We start from the raw sequence: 19552 nt of genomic DNA on the forward strand, positions 1-19552 counted from the left end.
TCCTCCTCTCCTGAGGAGTTTTCAGGCTAAAACTCAAGAGCCTGACTGGTGGATGCCTAGAAGGCAAAAACCAAGCAGCCAAGAGTCCTTCAGGGGCAGGCACAACCCCCTCCACAGGTAGTAGAGCACTGTATGGACCAGCCCTACACCCAGGCAAAGCCGATGGAGTTGGAGACATCCACACACCAGGCCAATGCTCTAACCAGCCAGGGTCTATACTTCAAAAACATTGTAACTCTGGCTTGATGAATGATTAAAACATGGAGAGGAGACCAAAAAAGACAAGTTCGACTATTCAATTTTTAATTGAATTGACCCTTTAGACTTTAAATAACATATTCACAGCCAATGTTAAAGAGAGAATTATTTACATTCACATCTAAATCCTCCTCCTTATTGGACAAATAGAACTGCAAAAGTGAATATGTCCCTTGTCTCCACCCAGGACCTTATAAACAATGAAGAAGTTCTCCAGGGAAACCAAGTGAAATGATTTTCAACCAAGAATTCTTTATTTTGCTAGATTATCAGTACAACAAATGAGGGTAGACATACTGGTTGAGCCTCAAAAAATGTACTTCCTACACAACTCTTTGCTCCACTACAGCAAAAGAGAAAACGAAGAAATAGCAAAATGAAGACTCGAGGAAACAGAAGTGAAAAAACAGGTCTCTGGGTAAGGGTAAAAAGTGCTCGGGTCAAAGTTGAGCAACATGCTCAGCAGAAAACCTTTTGACATCGGAGGACAGAAGGATCCAAAAGTATGTCCAGGGGTAAGAAATGACCTGATGTTATCATATGGAAAATTGTACCGAGGTCCTTTACAGAGTTATTGGAATATGTGGCAAATCAAGTCAGGTGCTAAAAGAAAATGAGGCCATTATAAACTTCCAGAATAATAAAATAGTACAAGAAAGAAATTCAATCATAGCATGCTACGTGGCTCAGTGGTTTACAAAGTTTATAGTCATAATAAAAATACTGAATTTAGGATGACTAAAGATTGAAATATTATTATATTGGAAAAATGGAGGAGTGACATAAGCAAGCAAAACTTCCAGTCTTTCCAGTAGACGGTCAGCAGTGGACGGATCAGAAGGTAGCAGCACAGTCATATTATTTGGAAATATAAAGGTAAATTTTATAACCCCCATGAGTTGAAAGAGGAAGTTTCTTCTGTGAATGTGAAAGAGGGAATCCTTTTTTATTTTTGTCACAAGACTGATTTTGACACTTTGATACTTTAAACAATTAACAACCTCCAAAATCAAAGTAAGGAAAGTGAACACTGTCACACCTAAACCCATTCACTGTATTGTTTTTGTCTTGTTTCATAATTTTAGGAAAAGGCTTATGGATCAATATTCAATTACAAAAATAAGCTGAGTTTTTTTATCCTAAGTACTTTCAGTTTTAAAAAGAAATTTACTTTTCACATTTGAATGTCTTTTGAAATATTCAAAAAATTCCTTATCCTTCTGCATTCTCCTTTTCAGAAAGTACTTTTGAGGTCGATCTGTTCCGGATTCTTTTTCTTTTTCTTTTCTTTTCAGAGTCAGATGGTTTTGTATCCTGTGCTTTCTTCTTTTTCTTCAAACAGCTCAGAGGATTGGGGCCACTTATTTTCTTGCGCTTTTTTCTTCTTTTCTGTTCAGGGTTTTTCACTAAACCCTGTTCCTCTTTGAGTTGCTTGACACTTTGCTTCTCATGAGCGGAGACAAGTTGACCTGACTCTACTGACTTAACAAAGGCAATTGTTTTTGGAGAAGGTTTGTCCAAGACTATAGTGTTCTGAATAATAAACATAAGAGGAATTCCTGGCTTTTTTTTCACTTTTATAGACAAATTCTGATCCTATTGAAAAGAAAAAGAAAATTATTTAGTTGAAGTATGTCAATTCAATAAGATGCCTTAGATAGGTTTCAAACAACTTCAAGAGGGTTATATTAAAAATAAGAGATCACAAGTTTTATATTTAAAATTAGCATGTCTCACTAGGGGGAATACAGTATACCTAATTGTAAAAAACTAAAAATTGAGCACAAATAACTAAGTGGCAACACTGTGAACAGGATTTATCAATATTCTAAACAGAGATTTTTCAACCTTTTTCATCTCACAGCACACATAAACTAATTACTAAAATTCTGTGGTACATCAAAAAATATATTGTCAATCTGCCCCTCAGAAAGGTATAATTTTAACTGATTTATAATACACACACACACACACACACACACACAAATGACCTAGCCTTCTTGCTCTAAAGCAGGGGTCTCAAACTCGCGGCCCGCCGAACAATTTTGTGCGGCCCGCAGACTAATCCACGAAGTTCAAAATATTTTGGATAAAATTAAGTAAGTCTAGGGGCCTACTTGTATTTTCCATTTCTCTAGCATCCTAGCTAGATATTAGCTTAGATAACAGCAGTTGTGATGTGAACTACAGTTTCTGGTCGTTTGTGACACTGAGTAAACTGCATGTAAGATTGTGCTTGTTGTACTGATTTTTTTTGTTTCCAACTGCAGTGAGAAGTGTTGCGTAACAGTTGCCTTTTGTAGACCTAGCGCGGCCCGCCGAACGGCTGTGATCTTGCTCTGCGGCCCACATGCTGAGTTGAGTTTGAGACCCCTGCTCTAAAGTGACCTTTTTAAAAAAAGCAGGTGCTCATACTTGTATATAAGGATTTCTGACCAAGAATTAACCACTCAGGTGCAACCTTATTATGTGTTGTGACAAATAACATGCAACTCTATTATAAGACCTCTATATTTATGGTTCAAGACAGGACATTCACATCAGACGACTATTGTTGTGTTGGTTGTCTTTTTTTTTTTATTTGATAATCTAAGGTCGGTGCCCCTAGTAGATATATAGGTAGGTATTGCATGTTTTTAAAACTCCTGCGGCACACCAATTGAAAATTGCTGTTCTAGCTCCATGAAATACACACTAATGCAAAAGTAAGCATGTTCGGTTGTGAAAGGGTCAGAAAGCTCACAGAGGTTTAAATAAGAAAGAAGGCATTAGCTGACTCAGACTCTAGATTTAGCTTTGCCTACTTATATAATTTTATAGTTCTGAGAGCATTTAAGCAGGTCTGTATGAAAGTGGACTTGTTTATTAATATGTGCCCTTTATAAAGTCTCTCTTCCCTGCCTTCTAGACTTTATAAAGCCTGAAACAGTTTAGTATTGGTGGTACAGTCTCAAATAATATGAACCATGACTTTACGGAAAATAGAATGAAATACTGAAACAAGAAAAAACATTTATGAACATAGAATGCAAAATCTTTGCTCTATTTATCTTCCCCTCCAGAACCCAAAAATATATCATCACAGTATTGTCCACAGCAATCATTTTTAACTTAAAAAAAGAAAACCGGTAATTAAGAAGAAAATCAACAAGCTTAAGGTTCTCAAATTCTCTAACAATTGCTTTTACTGACTGCAAATTAATCTAAAAGCTAGTATTTTTAAGTCAAAATACTTTAACAATCAACTTCTACTAATTATTTTCTCCTTTTAAAAAACTCTATATGAAGTATAAACAGAAATAATTAAAATTGACTCTGGTTTTTAAAGTAGTTATCACCTGTGATGCCACAAAATAATGATGAGGATTTCCCTCTTCAACCATGGAAAGCAGACATTCTGATCCACTCACTGCATTCTTGAAATGGGAACAATTTCGAACTTGGCATTTTTGTGCAATCAGTTTTGCTCCATATAAGTCCTTTCCCAACGCTTCTAACTCTTTTAACACACACCTGAAAAAGTAAATGTTATTAGTGGTTCACTATAACAGAAACATACTGATTGTTCACCTAAAACAAGTATAAACAATAATACTCAAATTTTTAAAAAATAAAACTATACCAATACAATCTGAATTTGTAATATGAAAACTACAAATCATGCAGAAGCCGTTTCACTCTACAAAGACCTGGAAAATTCATACACCAAGTAGAAAGAAAAATAGTAACAGCTAAAATTTACTGAGTGCTTATTATGTGCCAGGCAGCATGCTAATTGATCTTTATATAAATTCTTGCTTAATCTCAAAACAGTCCCTCAAAGTTAGGCAGCTTACTTTAAAATTATCCTAATTTGCCTGACCTGTGGTGGCGCAGTGGATAAAGCGTCGACCTGGAAATGCTGAGGTCGCCGGTTCGAAACCCAGGGCTTGCCTGGTCAAGGCACATATGGAAGTCGATGCTTCCAGCTCCTCCCCCCTTCTCTCTCTCTCTGTCTCTCTCTCCTCTCTCTCCCTCTCTCTCTCCTCTCTAAAAATGAATAAATAAATAAAAAATAGAAACACAACATACCAAAAAAATTTTAAAAAAAAATTATCCTAATTTCAGAACACCTCATTCTAAGAGATTTCAAGTAATATGTCCAAATTAAAATTAATGAGTGGTAGAGCTGAACTGTGAATGAATCCAAGTACTTTGACAATAGATGCCTTGTCCCAACCATAGAGCTACTTCAATTACCAACTAGTACACCTTCAAATTACTTTTAGTTCAGAAAAGTAAAAATTCTCAAGTCAGCAGGTTGTTGCAAAACAATCACTACTTCCTTTCACTCTGCATTTTCATATTACTATAAGCTGAGGTGTCATCTGTAAATGATTCATATTGGAATGACAGTGATATTAAATTGGATTCTAGCTCCTTTCTCATCCTCAAATCTGCACCTTTTGCGGATGAGTCAAATATCAGTATTTTAATAAGTTCCCCAGACATTTCTTCCATCACACTATTAAAAAAAAAGAGATTGGACTATTGAGTCAAAGATGTCCTCAGATCTGGTCAGCCCTGGACAGACTCCCTTTATTACCCCTTTAGTTCTTGTTTTACTAAGAAAAGATGTTTTGCTTTCTTTAGACATCAGTTTTGATCCCTGTTTTGAGTTCCAGGCCCAAAGTGCCGACCACTCATTGAGTCATTCCTATGGACATCCGGCCATCAGCTTGTCATTCACCATGTCCAAAACCAACTACTTTTCTCCAGGGCTTGCTATCTCTTTGAACTGATTATCTTCCCAGACACCTTGGGTAAAAATCAAATCCTGCTGGACCTTTTATTGCTCCCCTGACCCGTAGCCCGTCAGCTGTCAGTCCTATCTCAGCGGCTGGCTCTATCTCAGTAACGTCTGCTGGCAGCACCCCTTAGCTCTGTCCTTCCTCTCCCAGGTTCAGGATCACATTACTTCTTGATTGGACCACCACCAAACAGCTTTGCCTGCCTTCACTCTCTTATTTCTCCTACATACCTTCACCTTGCTGCAGTTTTTTTTCCTTAAAAGAGTTATCCTGTCAGCATTCTGCTGCTCTACTTCCTCAAATTACGCTAACTCCCAATTTCTTCAAACCTGAATGTGAGTCAAGTATCTAGATCTAACCACTAATGACAGCAAATACATTCTATAGAAAAACAAGTGATTTGATTTCTTAAAAATATAGTGTATTTCAAACAGTGGGGGAGGTAACTGTTAGTCTTAAAAAGGCTTAAGAGACAGAAAACAAATGCAATGTATGTCCCTTGTTTGAATTCTGACATTAAGAAGGTTCTTTAACCTCTTCAGGTACACACTGAGAATTGACAGACTAAATGCTTTAAAATAAACTATCAGGCCTGACCAGTTGGTGGCTCAGTGGATAGAGTGTCGGCCTAAAACACTGAAGACCCAGGTTCAAACTCTAAGGTTACTGGCTTGAGCACAGGCTTGCCACCTTAAGCACAGGGTCGCTGGCTTGAGTGTGGGATCACAGACATGACCCCATGCTCGCTGGCTTGAGCCCAAAGGTCACTGGCTTGAGCAAGGGCTCACTGGCTAGCTGGAGCCCCCTGGTGAAGGTACATATGAGAGAACAATCAATGAACTAAGGAGCCGTAAATATGAGTTGATGCTTCTCATCTCCCTCCTTGTCTGTCTGTCTGTCTCTCTCTCTTGCAAAATAAAAAAAATAGCCCTGGCCAGTTGGTTCAGGGGTAGAGCGTTGGCCCCACGTGTGGAAGTCCTAAGTTCGATTCCCAGCCAGGGCACACAGGAGAGGTGCCCATCTGCTTCTCCACCCTTCCCCCTCTCCTTCCTCTCTCACTCTTCATCTCCCACAGCCAAGGCTCCATTGCAGCAGAGTTGGCCTGGGCACTGAGGATGGCTCCATAACCTCCGACTCAGACGCTAGAATGGCAACGCCCCAGATGGGCAGAACATTGTCCCCCTGGTGGACATGCTGGGTGGACCCCGGTCGGGCGCATGTGGGAATCTGACTGCCTTCCCGCTTCTAGCTTCAGAAAATACAAAAATAAATAAAATAATTAAATAAATAAAATAAACTATCAATAAGGATGGGGGAAGGCTAAATGAAACAAGGTTGTCCACGCTGATAATTGCAAAAGCTGGGTGATGGACATTTCATTACACTATTTTAATTGGTGTATGTATGAAATATCCCATAAGTTAAATTCTTTAGGGGAAAAAATGCTGTAGAATATCACTTCCTGCAGTACTTCTCAACCTTCTTTGTATCATAGCACTGTATTAAAAATGTTCATATGTCTATGGCATATGGGTATAAATGGACAAGCTGTCTGTCGCCAGAAGCAACCTACACAGAGACACAGGTTACCTAAGGGCTTGTCAGGCATCCTTGAAGGCTGAGACATTTTGGAGTGTCTATAACCTGGGTGTCTGAGGCACTGCTGGAAAAGCTCTGAATATGGAAAGCTGTTCACAGAGTAGCATTATGGGAGAAAAGTAGACCACTGACAGTATATGCACAGAGTTTCCGTGTGGTATCTAAAGAACTGAATGTATGGGACAGCACATGTCAACAGTGGTTACTCACCAGTGTGGTACTATGGGTCCTTTAACTTTCTTTTTTCAAGAAAATATTTTTTAAAGTAATACTGTACAATGAAAAAAACCTACTAAGTTTCTTAATAATGGTTTTTTGTTTTTTTGTTTTGTTTTGTTTTGTTTTTACAGAGAGAGGGATAGATAGGGACAGACACACAGAAACAAAGAGAGATGAGAAGCATCAATCATCAGTTTTTCGTTGCGACACCTTAGTTATTCACTGATTGCTTTCTCATATGTGCCTTGACTGTGGGCCTTCAGCAGACCGAGTAACCCTTTGCTCGAGCCAGAGACCTTGGATCCAAGCTGGTGAGCTTTTGCTTGAACCCGATGAACCCGTGCTCAAACTGGTGACCTTGGGGTCTTGAACCTGGGTCCTCGGCATCCCAGTCCAACGCTCTATCCACTGCGCCACCGCCTGATCAGGCTTAATAATGGTTCTTGATGATTTAGCCTCAATTTATTGATTGATTGATTTTACAGAAAGAGGAAGTAAGAAAGAGGCAGAGACAGAAACATCGATCTGTTTCTGTATGTGCCCTGACCCAGGATCGAACCCACTACCTTGGTGTATCAGGAAGATACTCCAACCAACTGAGCAACCCAACCAGGGCTCAATTTTACCTTTTTCCAAGCTTCATTTCCAACTATACTTTGAGCCCTAATCTCTTTCCCAGGCACTTCACAACTCCATTCCTTTGTTCAAAAGAGACAACAGTAAGTGTTACTTATTTCAGTCACTCAAAATAGTCCTTCCCCTCAGGACTGAACAGTGACTGGGCCCCAATGTTTCCTCCTCTGTGAAATCTTCATGATTTCAACCTCCTTCCCATCCTCACAAGGTTCATCCTAAGTGTTTCCACACTGATGAGAGGACACTGAACCGGAGTCAAAGGGCACCAGCTGGAGGCTGACACAGGCGCGTTCTTGCCATGAGGGCTGGGAGTTGTCCTGTCTGCCCAGTTATCTTCAGTGGCTACAGCAGTGCTTGGCGTATGGCTGGAAACATAACAGACGAATAAACAGATGACCCTGGGCAAGTTTGTAATCTCAAGTCTAACTTATCTTTCTTTGGAAATAGAAGATGTTACTTCACAGGGCAGCTGGGAAGCTTGAAGTTTATTATTTAAAGTCGAAAACGCCATTCGAATAAAAGCACCCACTTAAAGGCAGTAGGTTTCAGCCTGATCAGGCAGTGGCGTACTGGATAGGATAGAGCGTCAGCCTGGGACGCAGAGGACCCAGACCCAAAACCCTGAGGTCTCTGGCTTGAGCGTGGGATCATAGACATGACCCCATGGTCCATGGTGGCTGGCTTGAGCCCAAAGGTCATTGGCTTGAGCCAGTGGTCACTCACTCTGCTGGAGCCCCCTCCCTTCCAGGCACATATGAGAAAGCAACCAATGAACTAGAAGCGCAGCAAGGAAGAATTGATGCTTCTCATCTCCCTTCCTGTCTGTCCCTGTCTCTCTTGCTGAAATAAACAAATAAATAAAGGCGGTTTCAGATACCAACAAAGGCTCTACATATATTATACCACCTCCTTTGATACTTTGGCGACCTTACAAGCACTTACGGTCTCTTTTTTACAGGTAGGAATCCAAGTCTCGGAAAGGTTAAAAACTGGCCGTAAATGACAGAGTTAGTAGGACGGGACCAGAACTCAAAGTCCCGTCGGACTACAAAGCACGTGGTCTCAAGTCGCCAGACAAGCGACTATTTCAGGGCATCGTACTTTCCGCTACTCCGTAGATACTCCCCGACCTCCTCGCCGCCACCGCTGAACTGTCACCCCGCGTGGGCGGGGCGCCTTGCAGCTCGTGGGCTCGCCCAGGGGGCCTGGGAGCAGCGGCCGCGCCTCTCCCGACCCCGCCGATCCCCGGAGCCACAGCCCCATCCCGCAGGCCCACCTAGTGGTGCACAGCTGTATCTCCCCCATCAGGTAGCGGGGCAGCTGCTCCCGCAGCTGGATGCGACCCCGCAGCGCCGCCTGACAGAAGGTACCGTCCAGCAGGATCTGGTACGGCTCGCGGACTCCGAAGTTGTTACGGAAGAAGCCCAGATGCTTCTTCGCGTGTTTCTGCCTCGTGATCTTCATGCCTCCCTGGCTTCCACGGACCGAGGCCACGAGACCACGAGGGACCGCGAACACACCCCTCACCACCGTCTAACTTTGCTGTCGGCTTCTCCCGGAAACGAAGCTCCCTTGGCCCCGGAAGCAAACGCCCCCACCTCCCGGGTCAGCCAGCTTTCTCGTTTACGTCACCCCCAGACGAGCGCGCGCCTCACACACGGTGCCCGCGCTTTAAAGGGCGCGCCCTTGGGGGCGGGGCTTGCGCCTAGACAGGAAAACCACTGAGTGCGCGAGTTCTCATAGGGACGCACATGCGCAGTTATAGACTAAGTGACAGGACGTCGACACTGGGTTTAATGCGTTACTGGGCAAGCAGTGAGCCTTTCAAAAATTGGCGATGTAGTAATAGTGATAATTTTAAGCCTTAATTTGTTATAGGCACCATCCTAGGTAATTTACCCTATATCTTTGATGTTTATAATTCCCAAGTGAGGGGAAGAAAGGGGTCAAAGTGTATTGGCTAATTGCCTGTGCAGCTTTGTACTGATTATCTTCCTATAAAGAATTTAAATGTTAAGAATCTTTACAAAGGGCACGTTATTTAGTGTCAGAACCGACACTGGAATCCTGATCCCTTAATTTTAAACGTTCTTGCAAACCCCAACTCCCTCCTCCCCGCATTGGAACTACTATTAATAATTAGGAGCCAAATGTCAGGGCAGAGTCCTACGATTTTGCTCCTCCTCCCTTTAAGACCATCTTAAATTACTCACATGCGTGTATTTTGGGAGAAACTCTCAAGAGCAGGATCCCTAAACTAGAATCCTAGTTCTGCCCCTAACCCGAGCCATTTGACTTTAAACAACTCCTCAAGACAGCTGGGCTCAGCTTCCAAACTGTCAAACAGGTTGGCAAGACTAGATTGTTTTTAAGAACCCTTTTTATGTCTCTAGTTTCTGAGGCAGGAAGACTACATACTGGGTTAGTAACAGGAAGGTACAAAGCTAAGTGAAAGTTTAGAAATTCCTTGGTCAATTTGATTAATGAAGAGAGCAAATCAGAAAATTTTGAGTTCCCTGGTGGCTAATTGCCAAATATCCACTTCAAGGCAAAATAACCAAAGAATGGGGAGTATGGAATTTTGCAGTTTTGTCCTGGCCTGGAATCCATCCCAGATCTAGTTTTGGCTAAAGATTGAGAGAAAGAACCAACACAGAAAAATGATTTACAAAGTGATTGAGATGTATTATTTGCACTTGGGGATTTTATTTGAAAATACAGATTTATGGAATTGGAACTAAGATATTCTATAATGTCCTGATTCCCAACACAACATCACTTAGATGACTGCTTTCATTTAACAGAAAATAAATTTAGGTATTGGAAGCCATGAAGAGTTATTGTAGGACTGGGCTCATGGTTCTTGAGTATAATTACTTACTACTTTCCAATTTGAATCCTGTCTTTATTTCTGCGTGCCAACCCCCCACTCTGAATATACACCCACCACAGAGAAAGAAATTATACCACTTCAGCTTTGCAAAAATAGTAAAAACATTTATAAAAATAGGCTCACAACTTTATCTACCAGTTCCATCACACACATTGGTCACATTTCACTACTAAGAAAAATGTGGTCCAGGACTAAGAATTTGAGTCATAAAAAAAAAAAAAAAAAAAAAAAATTGAGTCATATTCTAGTTTGTTTTTTTTTAATTTACTAAACTACAGAATAATTTATTTCATGCTCTTATGTTTATGACAGTGCCATTTGCATGCCTGGCCATTATTATGCCAACATTAAAACAGTTTATAATGGTGAAGATCAAGTTTAAAAATGTTTTCTATTACAGCAGTGTTTCTCAAAACATGATCCTGGGACAGGCAGTAAAAGATGTTGGTGTGCTGGTTTAAAATGCCCATTTCTGGTTCAGAATGAGTATTGAGGGAGAGGGATTACTATTTAGAGAGGAAGTAACATTTATTACAGTCTCTGCAAGTCATTATTATGTATATTAGTATTTCTGAATGACCGTTTGCAGTAAACATCACTGTTTATCCAATACAACATTTTTATTAAGTGGCCCACTGAACATTTTTTGGCCTGATGCCAAATGAGAAGTATGACCAGTTACAACTAAGACAGAAGCCAAACATTGCCATTATTGGATAATAGATTTAGATAGAAGTTTAAATGTGAGAATTTACTTTGAAAGTATTATAATATTATTATTAAAAATTGTAATAGTAATTGAAAAAAATTTTAATCTTATGGTGCAGGATCGATAATGTCTCAGCATTGATAGCTACAAGTTTTTTCTCAGGCACTGAACATTTTTCATGCCAAATAGACATTCAGCTATGTAGGTAGGGGGTTAATTTATTTTTCTTCATTTTTTTCATATTCATATTCTTTATTATGTCTGAATCAAATATAATTTATAATGTGATGTTGTTGTACATGATTTTGAAGATTTTTGTTCATGAAATTTTGATGAAGCCAAGTTGACATGAGAATGATTTATTATTGCAAGGTGTGACTAATTCCCAAATAAGATTTTTCATGAAAGATTCATGGCCTAAATGTCATTAAATAGGTAAACATTAAATTAAATTCAGAAAGGTCATTTGTTTAATTTTATAAGTGCTAGAATACCAGATAATTTAGCAAACACATGCATTGTGATATTATTCTGCCTTACATTATATTTAAATATTTATAAACATTTATTAACATCCATTAGCTCAAAAAAGAATACAGTGTTCTTCCTAATGCTATCTATCTAGCTAACATATTCTCTAAATAAATAATTTCCATAAATAAATCATTTAAAACAACTTAGGTATATTGGTTCATATTTGAGGGCCTATTAAATTCTTCACTCAGATCCCCTATGATAAATTCCATCCTGGACTGACTTACTGTTAATTTTCATATGTAATGTAAGGTATTTTGAAGGATGGATCTGGAAATTGCTACATTTTAAAAACAAACAAATTTTCAAATGTAATAGTTTTCACATGCCTATTATAACAAGTGGAACAATGGAACAACACAAAGATAAGCATGCTTTCTCCCTTTCCCAAGATAACACGTTGACAGCCTACACTGTATCTTGCAGTTTTGGTGGGGGTTTTTTTTGCAGTTTTTTGATATTCATTTATTTATAACATTGACCCTTGAACAACTGGTTTTTAGGAGTGCTAACTCCCACCCAGAAAAAAAATCCGTGTATAACATTTGACTCCCCAAAATCTTAACTATGGTTGTTTCTCAGAATCTGCAAGGGGCACCCCACCCTCAAATACTCAAATCTGCAGATGCTCAAGTCCTTTCTATAAAATGACATAGAATAAGGCTTACAGTCCACCCTTCTCATCTGCGAATTCCCAAACGCAGATGCAAAATACTGATTTTGACCCAGGGTTGGTTGAGTCCAGGCATTCAAAACCTGGGGAGATAGACAGCTGACTGTGCATTTATTTAAAAAATAAAAAATCACCTGACCTGTGGTGGCGCAGTGGATAAAGGCTGGAACGCTGAGGTCGGTAGTTCAAAACCCTAGGCTTGCCTGGTAAAGCATATATAGGAAGCAACTACTATGAGTTGATACTTCCCACTTCCTTCTCCTCTTTCTCTCTCTCCCTCTTTCTCTCTCTCTCTCCTCTCTCTAAAAATCAATAAGTATAGTCTAAAACAAAGAAAAAGAAAAAATTCACTTCCAAATGTACCCACACAGTTCAAACCTGTGTTGTTAAAGTCAGTTGTTTATCATTTGCATATATATGTGCATACATACGTAGGGATTTTTGTCATTCTGTTATTAAAAAATTGAACCATATTTTATCACTTCTATGCCTTTTGCTTTTTTCACCGAACACTTGGGAAAAATCCCCCCCATACCCCTTCCCATACATACCCCAAGTCAGTTAGCATAGCTCTCATTTATTATTTTTAATGGCTGCATGAAATTTCCCACAGAAGCATCACAAAATGGTTATGATACAGACTGTGGATCGCCACTCAATATCTCTCTTCTTTTTTTCTTTTTTTTTCCATTTTTCTGAAGCTGGAAACAGGGAGAGACAGTCAGACAGACTCCCGCATGCGCCCGACCGGGATCCACCCGGCACGCCCACCAGGGGCCACACTCTGCCCACCAGGGGGCGATGCTCTGCCCCTCCAGGGCGTCGCTCTGCCGCGACCAGAGCCACTCTAGCGCCTGGGGCAGAGGCCAAAGAGCCATCCCCAGCGCCCGGGCCATCTTTGCTCCAATGGAGCCTTGGCTGCGGGAGGGGAAGAGAGAGACAGAGAGGAAGGAGAGGGGGAGGGGTGGAGAAGCAAATGAGCGCTTCTCCTGTGTGCCCTGGCCGGGAATCGAACCCGGGTCCTCCTCACGCTAGGCCGACGCTCTACCGCTGAGCCAACCGGCCAGGGCAATATCTCTCTTCTTTTCAGTAACAGAGCCACAATTTTATTCTGGTCAATAATGTGCCCAGAAAAGAGAATCCATTTCCTAGCTTTCTGTGTAGTCCAGTGTAGTCATACAATAAAGTCTAGCCAAGGCCATGGGAGTATCAGTGTTACAAGGGACTTCTTGAAAGGCTGCTTAAGAGAAGCCAACTTAGCTTGGTGATGGCTACTTTTTTTTTTTTTCCTACCTTCTGCCTTCCTACTCCCCGGAATTTGGATGTGATGGATGGGACATTAGCAGCCCATTTTAGATGAGTCTAGGCTGGAGACCATATGCTAAACTGGCAAAACGGAGAAGAGGAGTCTGGGTCTTCTGTGACTGTGAAGCTATCTTTCCAGCTAACTCTGTGCTTGTTTTATATGAGAACAAAAATAAAGTTCTACTTTGGTTTAAAAATATTATTTTAAGTTTATTTTCATTTTTTGAGACTTTTTTTAGAGCCGTATTAGGTTGACAACAAGACTGAGAAGGTACAAAGGTTCCCCAAATATCCGCTGCCTCCACACGTGCCTAGCCTCCCCCACTGTCAACTTCACTCACCATGTGGTACTTCTTTTTTAAACCAAGAAGAAACCTACATTGACACAATACATTTCTTTTATGTGCAGCCAAACCCAATCCTAATTGATAAAGTTAAAACTACTTGCCAGAATTAGAGAATTTTTCCCTGACAGATGTCTTTGATGAAACTTTGAAGTTGGTTAGTGTTTGCCGATACAATTGCCCTTTCTTTGAACAGGTTCAAAACCCTAGTTTATAAGTTTTCTGTGAAAGGTAGTCTACTTTAGCAAAGTAAAATAAACGAAATCCTTTTTATATACTCTAGAAGCTATCTTGACATTTGTTTCTTTTGAAAGTATAAACAATTTGATTTGAACTGGGTATGTCAGTGAGATGTATCTCCTGTTGAGAAATGTTAGTTAAATATGAAGAACCCCAGCTGCTTGGGCAAAAGAAACATCAAGGAAATATCAGTGTAATTAGTGACAATCCAGTTGTCAATTAGAGAGAGCAAGTAAGATTTTCTGTCTGTTGGTCCAGCTGGTACTAAAGCTCTTACTACCGGGTAAATGACAAAAAAGAGACTGTCTCTTGAAAAAAAAGTTTCAAGGGATGTCTGGTTGTCAAAAATATTTCTAAACCAGACAGTCATTGGGAAGGGCCCATTGGTTATCGGATGACAGTTGTCAGATGGCTGTAAAATCAGACTAGCAAATTTTCTTGCTATAATATTTTCTTTGAATGAAATCACACAGAGAACAAATGGTGCCGTGTGAGGTATGTCGAAAGGAATTCAGTAGTTCACGATTACAGACCACTCTCCAGTGGGATTTCTCTACAACATGTTTAACGGTATTCATTTAAATGGTAACAAAACTGGTAGAGAGGAGCAAAAACTTAGAGTGGCAGCAACGTGTAAAATGTTTCACTGTGATGCATAACAAATTGCCATTTGAAATTTAATTAAAGAATAACTTAAACCGGTGGAGACAGTCATACTGTATGGGAGCCTTTCATTTTAACCTATCAAAACATTTTATAAGATTAATGAATTCTTTTTAAATTACTCTAGGGAAACAAATCTTATTACTATTACTTAAAGGAGTTTAAAGTTCAAAAATTGAAAATTATGTCAGATTATGGCATTAAAACAACTTTCTAAAAATACTGTTTATTTATATTGAACAAAATGTTGAAGATAATCCTTTCACTCATGGTTTCGTATATATTTTTAAAGCAGCAGGAGGACTTCAGGGCAGAAACTGAATTCCTGGAGGCAAAAAATTAAACAGGCTTTCAGAATCCAATAGCATATTATTTCAAAGTCTCATATTTATAATTGAATTTCACCAATACAAGGTATTAATGTCATTAATTTTATTATACAAAATAAAAGTCACTCTTAGAATCTGTGCAAATATTTTCAATGCAAGATCACTATGCTTTTTAATATTAGTTGTAAGTCATAAATCAAAATGCTGGGATGAGGAGGTCAAATGTCATTTTAAAAATTATTATTTTAGCAAACATACAGAAAACATCCACATGCTGAGTTATATGTATGACTATTTCTTTATTTTATTGGCTCTGTTTTCAGCCTCTTTATTGTTCCTTCCATAATACTGAACAAATCAGCCCTTCAAAGTGTAACCTCACACAGTCTTATTATGCATAAGTATGCAGGAGGCATATGACTTAAAATGTTCCCAATTAGACTAAAAAGAAATACTTTATTCCTCCATGGCTGAATGAGAGATTTTCTTTTCCTTCCAATAAACATTTCTTTAAAAGTGCATGTGTCCATTGCTACTGGCAGGGATTTTGAGATTATGGTGTCACCAGTCTGTGGACAGAACCAAAACATTGCAGAAGTCAGTCAAGAGAATAAAAAAATATGGAACTGAAATCTTGATGCTGCTTTATGCTAGAGTATGCTCCCCTCTAGACATTTAGTTACATGCTAGAGTACATTCTGTTCTTCTTTAAAATAATTTTTTAATTTATTTTTTCTTACTTGAAGTCTGAAACATATTAACTAATGGAATATTTGATCCAGGCAAACAACATATTTATAGTATTACCTGTATAATATCTTGTTTTAAATAAATTTACGGTGCTCTACATATGCTCTTTTTTTATGTTAGATAACACTGTGAGGAGGCAGGGATGCAGAAATAACTGTATCAATTAGCTGCTTTCAACTATCTCCTAAAGGCATCTTTTCTACTCTAGTTAACATTAAGCAAAGCATTTAGTGTTTTAAGGGAAATGATTTTCTTTGGTCAAAGTGTTTAGTGTTTCAAGCCAAATGATTTTCTTTGGTCCAATGAATATTTATGGCGTTCTAAAAACGATAGTAATTGAATCCAGAACTTTAGTTTTCTCCTATTTATATGTTGTTTCTTCTCTCTTTCCTTATGTCTAATTTTTATTTCCTAGACCTGGCTCAATTATGATGGCACCATATTTTTCTTGGGGAGGGAGAGATGGGAAGATTATTGCCATTTCCTCCCACTTCCACAGAGTAAGAATTTCTGATCTTCTTCTCATGAGTGAGTAGTATTGGAGGGTAGACTCACTGCGTCTCTCTAGATCCTGTTATCTTGTGACTTCCTAGAGAAAGAGGGACTATTCTAATTGTTGGGCAAATAAGTTTGTAAAATCTGTATTTTCTGGTTTTGCTTACTTTTATTGTTAAAAATTACCACTGCCGCCTGACCTGTGGTGGCGCAGTGGATAAAGCGTCGACTTGGAATGCTGAGGTCACTGGTTCAAAACTCTGGGCTTGCCAGGTCAGGGCACATGTGGGAGTTGATGCTTCCTGCTCCTCCCCCTGTTCTCTCTCTATCTCTCCCTCCCTCTCTCTCTCTCTCTCTCTAATAAAAATGAATAAATAAAATCTAAAAAAAAAAGTAAATAAAAAAAAAAGACCACTGACCAGGTGAAAGTGCTAATTACCTTCCTGCTTGGGAAGGGCCATTGTCTTGCTAATGTTTACTGGAAGGGAGATTTTGCCCCCACCACCCAGAGGTGCCTGAGAATTTGTTTTTCTCTCCTCCCTGATCCTTTGCCTTCCATGGGAAAAGCAGCTTTTCTGCTTTTCCCTTAGCTTTTCTGGTGGCTTGCCTGTCTTGGTGAGACATCAATAAACAGAATGGTTCACCATCCTTCAACTCTGCTGTTTCTTTACCATCTGCCCGAATTCAATAAGAACCTGCATGTGAATGGCCACTATGGTGGCCTCTGGCCATACATTAATGCTTCAGAAGATCCAGTAACCATCACATAACAATATCACCTCAAGAGAAAAAAGAATATCTCTGTGCTTCTTTCCTAGAAAATAATCAACTCACAAGAGCTAAAAACACACCCCTTCCAGGATCTCTTGCTTAAGACTTTTATTACAGATGGTGCTTACTTGCTTCCTTAGTTTCTAGTGGGTACTAGAGAAGAACCACCTGTATGGCCAGGGGCTGCCATTGTGGCCATTCACATGCAGGTTCTCACTGAATTTGGGCAGACAGTAAAGAAATGGCCGAGTCGAAGGATGGTGGCCATTCTGTTTATTGGTGTCTCACCAAGATAGGCAAGCCACAAGAGAAAACAAGGGAGAAGCAGAAAGCCTGCCTTACGCATGAGGGCAAGGAATTAGGAAGGCCTCTGCAATGCTAATGGCAGAAACCAAGAGTGAGAGCCCCCAGTCTGCTTCATTCTATAGTGTAGAACATTAAAGGCTTTAAGTCAATATACAAATAAAAAGGTCTCTAATACAAAGCCACTTATCTGAGGCATAAATGGGATTCCTCATAAGGGTGCACAGCTCCCTATCATGCAACAAAGGGAAAAGCTTAGTTTTGAGAAGATCTTAGTATTAAAAGGGTGGGAAAGGCTTAGTCTTAAAACTAAGCCTTAGGCTATGAGGACTTTGCCAGTTTACAGCCTGTCTCCCACACCCAATATACACGACATTTACAAACTTATTTGACCACCACTACCCCTCAGCTGTTTGCCATGAATGCAGTTACTTCCTAAAGGGATAGTATAGTAAATACAAAGGTGAGATTATTTTGCACCCTTTTCCTTCACATCAAGGCCAGAGTAGACGCTGAGTTGGTCCCACAGAGGCTGGCTGGGAGGCCTGGGCAGAGCACTCTGTATCCACCTGCACTCTGCCAAGAGCGGGGCTCAGACCAGGTCCAATGCTGTCAGACGCTCCAAGTCTGGCAGGAGTCAAAGGAGGACAAACACTCCCAGACAACGTGATGAAGGAAGTAGGATTTATTTAGCAGCAGAGCTGTGTGTCCCTAACAGAGTCAACAAAACACAAGCTCCCCTAAGTTAGATTTCTCACATCTTATATTCCTTTACAGCTTTAGCTTTCACGGGACAAATGCCTGATTTCTATGACTTCTTTGTTTGCAGGCCTACGTGACTTTCGTGCCTTTGGGAGGGGAGGGGAGGGGAAGAGGAGGCAGGAGGGTCTGTCCTTGATCATTTTATTACTTATTCTTCTTGCTGGAGCTGCAAGTTCATTTCAAGGAACTGATAACAAGTAAGGTTCACAGAAGTGGTTTGTTAGTTTTTCCAACTTTCCTGTCTGCCCTTGTTCCCTCAGTCAAGAACGCTGACTAAGACGGGCTGGAGCGAGAGACCCTAGGCATTGCAGGCACCTCTCTCCTCTGCATTCTTCTTGTTTCTCCTCCTTCAAAGGGAACCTTGCCTTCCACAGAGGTCTGGAAGCAGGCAGCAACTGAATAGAAATAAATTGACATTTTAAAAAATCCTCAGGCTTATCTGAATACTGAATAGGAATAAAGTGACATTTTAAGAAATTCTCTGGCTCATCTTTGGTATCTTCACTCTTTCATTTTATTGCAGGGGTCCCCAAACTACGACCCGCGAGCCGCATGCAGCCCCCTGAGGCCATTTATCTAGCCCTTACGGCACTTCTGGAAGGGGCACCTCTTTCATTGGTGGTCAGTGAGAGGAGCATAGTTCCCATTGAAATATTGGTCAGTTTGTTGATTTAAATTTACTTGTTCTTTATTTTAATCTATTTTTTTTATTTATTCATTTTAGAGAGGAGAGGGAGAGACAGAAAGGAGAGACAGAGAGAGAGTAGGGGGGAGGAGCTGGAAGCATCAACTCCCATATGTGCCTTGACCAGGCAAGCCCAGGGTTTTGAACCAGCGACCTCAGCATTTCCAGGTCAACGCTTTATCCACTGTGCCACCACAGGTCAGGCCTTGTTCTTTATTTTAAATATTGTATTTGTAGTGCTTACAGCTCTTTTTGAATTTGTCTAGTAGGTCTTCCAGTGTTTTCCGGAAGGCCCCTAAAAAAATAATAATAAATAAATAAATAAATAAATAAATATTGTATTTGTTCTCATTTTTTTTTTTACTTTAAAATAAGATATGTGCAGTCTGCATAGGGATTTGTTCATAGTTTTTTTTATAGTCCGGCCCTTCAACGGTCTGAGGGAGTGAACTGGCCCCCTGCATAAAAAGTTTGGGGACCCCTGTTTTATTGCATTCAAAGAGATTTAAGAAAGCCTTCGCCAAGCCAGGAAAAGCAGCTCCAGGATGGCTGGTTCTAAGGTGTGGAATGGTTACAGTCAGACATTCACTGGGC

General features: G+C 40.0%; 1 protein-coding gene and 1 non-coding gene across 2 annotated transcripts; one reads left to right on the top strand and one right to left on the bottom strand.

Annotated features, from left to right (window-relative positions):
• Positions 1-490: 490 nt before the first annotated feature.
• UTP23 (UTP23 small subunit processome component) lies at positions 491-9073 on the bottom strand. The gene is made up of 3 exons (XM_066265781.1): positions 8779-9073; positions 3597-3771; positions 491-1854 (listed from the first exon to the last, which is right to left on the bottom strand). The coding sequence occupies exons 1-3, from the start codon at positions 8964-8966 to the stop codon at positions 1471-1473; spliced, it is 747 nt and encodes a 248-aa protein (XP_066121878.1). The 5' UTR covers positions 8967-9073; the 3' UTR covers positions 491-1470.
• A 10119-nt stretch (positions 9074-19192) lies between these two features.
• Positions 19193-19255, top strand: LOC136332789 (U7 small nuclear RNA). Its single transcript, XR_010730927.1, has one exon. It is a non-coding gene; the product is annotated as a U7 small nuclear RNA (small nuclear RNA).
• The last annotated feature ends 297 nt before the right edge of the window (positions 19256-19552 follow it).

Source organism: Saccopteryx bilineata, chromosome 3 (genome assembly GCF_036850765.1).
Source record: "Saccopteryx bilineata isolate mSacBil1 chromosome 3, mSacBil1_pri_phased_curated, whole genome shotgun sequence".
In the NCBI taxonomy this organism is placed as follows: domain Eukaryota; kingdom Metazoa; phylum Chordata; class Mammalia; order Chiroptera; family Emballonuridae; genus Saccopteryx; species Saccopteryx bilineata.

Excerpts from the sequence above, each read along its gene's own strand:
- UTP23 (XM_066265781.1), bottom strand. The coding sequence starts at position 8,966 with ATGAAGATCACGAGGCAGAAACACGCGAAGAAGCATCTGGGCTTCTTC. Across the intron at positions 3,772-8,778 it reads ATACAGCTGTGCACCACTAG|GTGTGTGTTAAAAGAGTTAG; the intron begins GTGGGCCTGCGG and ends TTACTTTTTCAG. Across the intron at positions 1,855-3,596 it reads ATTATTTTGTGGCATCACAG|GATCAGAATTTGTCTATAAA; the intron begins GTGATAACTACT and ends TCTTTTCAATAG.